The 2685-nt window shown below is 36.8% G+C and overlaps 1 protein-coding gene across 1 annotated transcript; it reads right to left on the reverse strand.

Annotated features, from left to right (window-relative positions):
• Positions 1–416: 416 nt before the first annotated feature.
• On the reverse strand, positions 417–1731 carry EMWEY_00045430 (hypothetical protein; the record flags this gene model as incomplete). The annotated part of the gene is made up of 4 exons (XM_013483022.1): positions 417–625; positions 1132–1153; positions 1269–1405; positions 1638–1731. 4 exons carry the CDS (start codon positions 1729–1731, stop codon positions 417–419), a joined length of 462 nt encoding a protein of 153 aa, XP_013338476.1.
• Between the last annotated feature and the right edge of the window lie 954 nt (positions 1732–2685).

Consider the following 2685-nt stretch of genomic DNA (forward strand, 5'->3'; position numbering starts at 1 on the left):
AATATATAATATACCTATAGATAATTTATTTTTTTTATTTATTTTTTTCTTCTCTCCTCCTTCTTTTATTGATTTTATTATATTTATATTATGTATATAATATATATTATATAATAAGGATAATATATTTATTAATAATTCTCCTTCCTTATAGTTATTAATTAATTTATTTTTTCCTCCTTTTATGTATTTTTCTTGTTCTTGTATAAATAATATTATTATTTCTTCTTTTTTCTTCTTTTTTTCTTGCATATATTTATTTATTATTTCCTCTAATAATTCACGATTTATAATTAATTCTTGCTGCTCTTGCTGCAGTATAAGCAGCAGCAGCTGCTGCAGCTGCGCAGAGAAAAACACAGGAGCAGCAAGAAAATCCTCTACCTCTTGTGCAATATTATTCACAAATAATTTTGTTATCCTTCCTGCTCCTCCTTCTCCTCCTCCTCCTCCTGCTGCTGTTGCTGCTGCTGCTGCTGCTGCTGTTGCTGCTGTTGCAGTTGTTGCTGTTGTCGTTCTTTCTCCTCCTCCTCCACCACCACCACCACTGCTGCTGCTGCTGCTGCTGCTGCTGCTGATGTTACTGCTGCTGCTGCTGCTGCTGCTGCTGCTCCTGCTGCTGCTGCTGCGCTTAATTGCAGTCATTAATTCTTCCTCGTATTTAGCCCCTAATGCCTGCAGTCTCTCTAGTAACAAAGTTGTTAATTTTAGTCTTTTTGTTGCTTCTTCTTTCTTATAAGGAATTAATTTTTTTATTGTTTTTTCCTTATTAATTAATATATATCTTAATTCTTTTATTAATAATACACGTAAATCTATTATACTATTATTTATATTATTATTTATATTATTATCTATATCTATTATCTTATTTAATTCCTCTATTATTATTTCCTCCTTTATTTCTTTATTTACTAATAAAGAATTCAATGGGGCTGCAGGAGTTAATTGTCCTTCTCTCTCTAGGTCCCCTAATAGTTGCTGGCATGCATGCACAGGTAGGTCTTGTACTAGTACCCCTATAAATGCACAGCAGCAGCAGCAACAACAACAACAATAAGCAGCAGCAGCAGCAGCAGCAGCAGCAGAGGGGTCCTATAGGAGGAAGGGGGAGAAAAAAGGATAACTTACCATCTAATCGATCCTTTACGCTCTAAGGAGAAACACAAACACAAACAATAAACACACAAAAAAAATAACAACCCCACCACCAGCAACTGCAACAGCAGCAGCAGCAACAGCAGCAGCAGCAGCAGCAGCAGACTTACTTCGAAGCGGCGAGGGGTCGTATAGCCATAGTTCTGACCTCTTATATCCGAGAGGATCCTATCCAACTCTGAGGCAGGAAGGGGACTAAGAGAAGGGCGTGCAGGGGGGCCCCCTAAGTAGGGGGGCCCCTCATTCTCTGTGCATGCAACACAGCAGCAAACATAAATAAGAAACATTAAATAATAAAGGGTTATTTGCTGCTAAAGGTCTTCTCTCCTGCAGCAGGCAGGTGTATATGCAAGTGACAGTAGAAGAGTCTAAATAGGGGAGAAAAAGAAAATAAAGCAGTATAATAATTCGTCAGGTGTACAGACACCTTATAAACCTTAACAAGCTACTTATTTCTTCCTTTTTTTTCTTATAATTACCTGCAATAATTTCCTCCTCATATCCAATTGCAGCAACAAGTTCAGGAGCGATCCACGCCAAGAACGCGTTAACGAGAAGACATTTTAAGACCATTTGAATAAAGAGGCGCTGCGGCTACTGCTGCAGCAAGACGGTGCGATATTGAATCGCCAGCAGCCGTTGGCTGCGGCGGGTAGGAGAGGGAGGGTGATCTGGTGATTAATAGGCAATTATTCCCCTTCCTGTCGCTGCGAGATGAAAGATATTCATAAATACACTCTAAAAAACACCTTACTTAACGCTATATTGTAGAAGTCGCATATAAACGAGGCAAAGTACCACTGGCTTCGACAAGACTAATGAGGTGTACAGACAGTCCGCTGTGAATGCTGCCGCCAAACTTAACGGGAACAGCAGGACGTATTGAATGTACGGTAAAGCGATGTATATTTTCAATATAAAAGAAATTGAAACATTTAATTTAAAGAATAATTATAATATAAAAATTCCTTTTTAAAGAAAATGACGTAAAGAAAGCGGTAGGCGTTAACAGCCCCAGCGCTCTCTACTGCCATCGGCGGTCTGTTTTGTTATATTGTTGTATACAGCGAGGGTCTCATTGTTGTACTGTATGTATGTATTTATTTGTTTAATTTAATTAATTATTATTTATTATTATTTATTATTATATTTCAATCCTTTTTTTACCTCTATTTCATGCATTAATTCTCTTTATCCTCTTCGTTTCCACCGCCAACCGCCACAGACGACAAGCTGAAATCCAGCGGGCAGTCGCTGCAGCGGTCTGCTGCAGCGCTCTTTGTGTAAAATCATTGAAAATAACAATAAAATATAAATAAATAAATAAAAAATAAATATTAATTTATATATTTTTCTAAATAAATAATTATTTAACTCTGCAGCATCTAGATGAGCGCTCCAGCTTAGTGACCGCTAGTAATGATGGTGGTTCTGCTGCTCTGCTGCTGTGCAACAAAGAATAAGACACATAACTTTGCTGTTATTCATTTATTATTTATTAAATAAATAAATAATTAAAAATATTTA

This window comes from Eimeria maxima, genomic scaffold, assembly GCF_000499605.1.
Source record: "Eimeria maxima Weybridge genomic scaffold, Emw_scaff903, whole genome shotgun sequence".
Lineage (NCBI taxonomy): Eukaryota > Apicomplexa > Conoidasida > Eucoccidiorida > Eimeriidae > Eimeria > Eimeria maxima.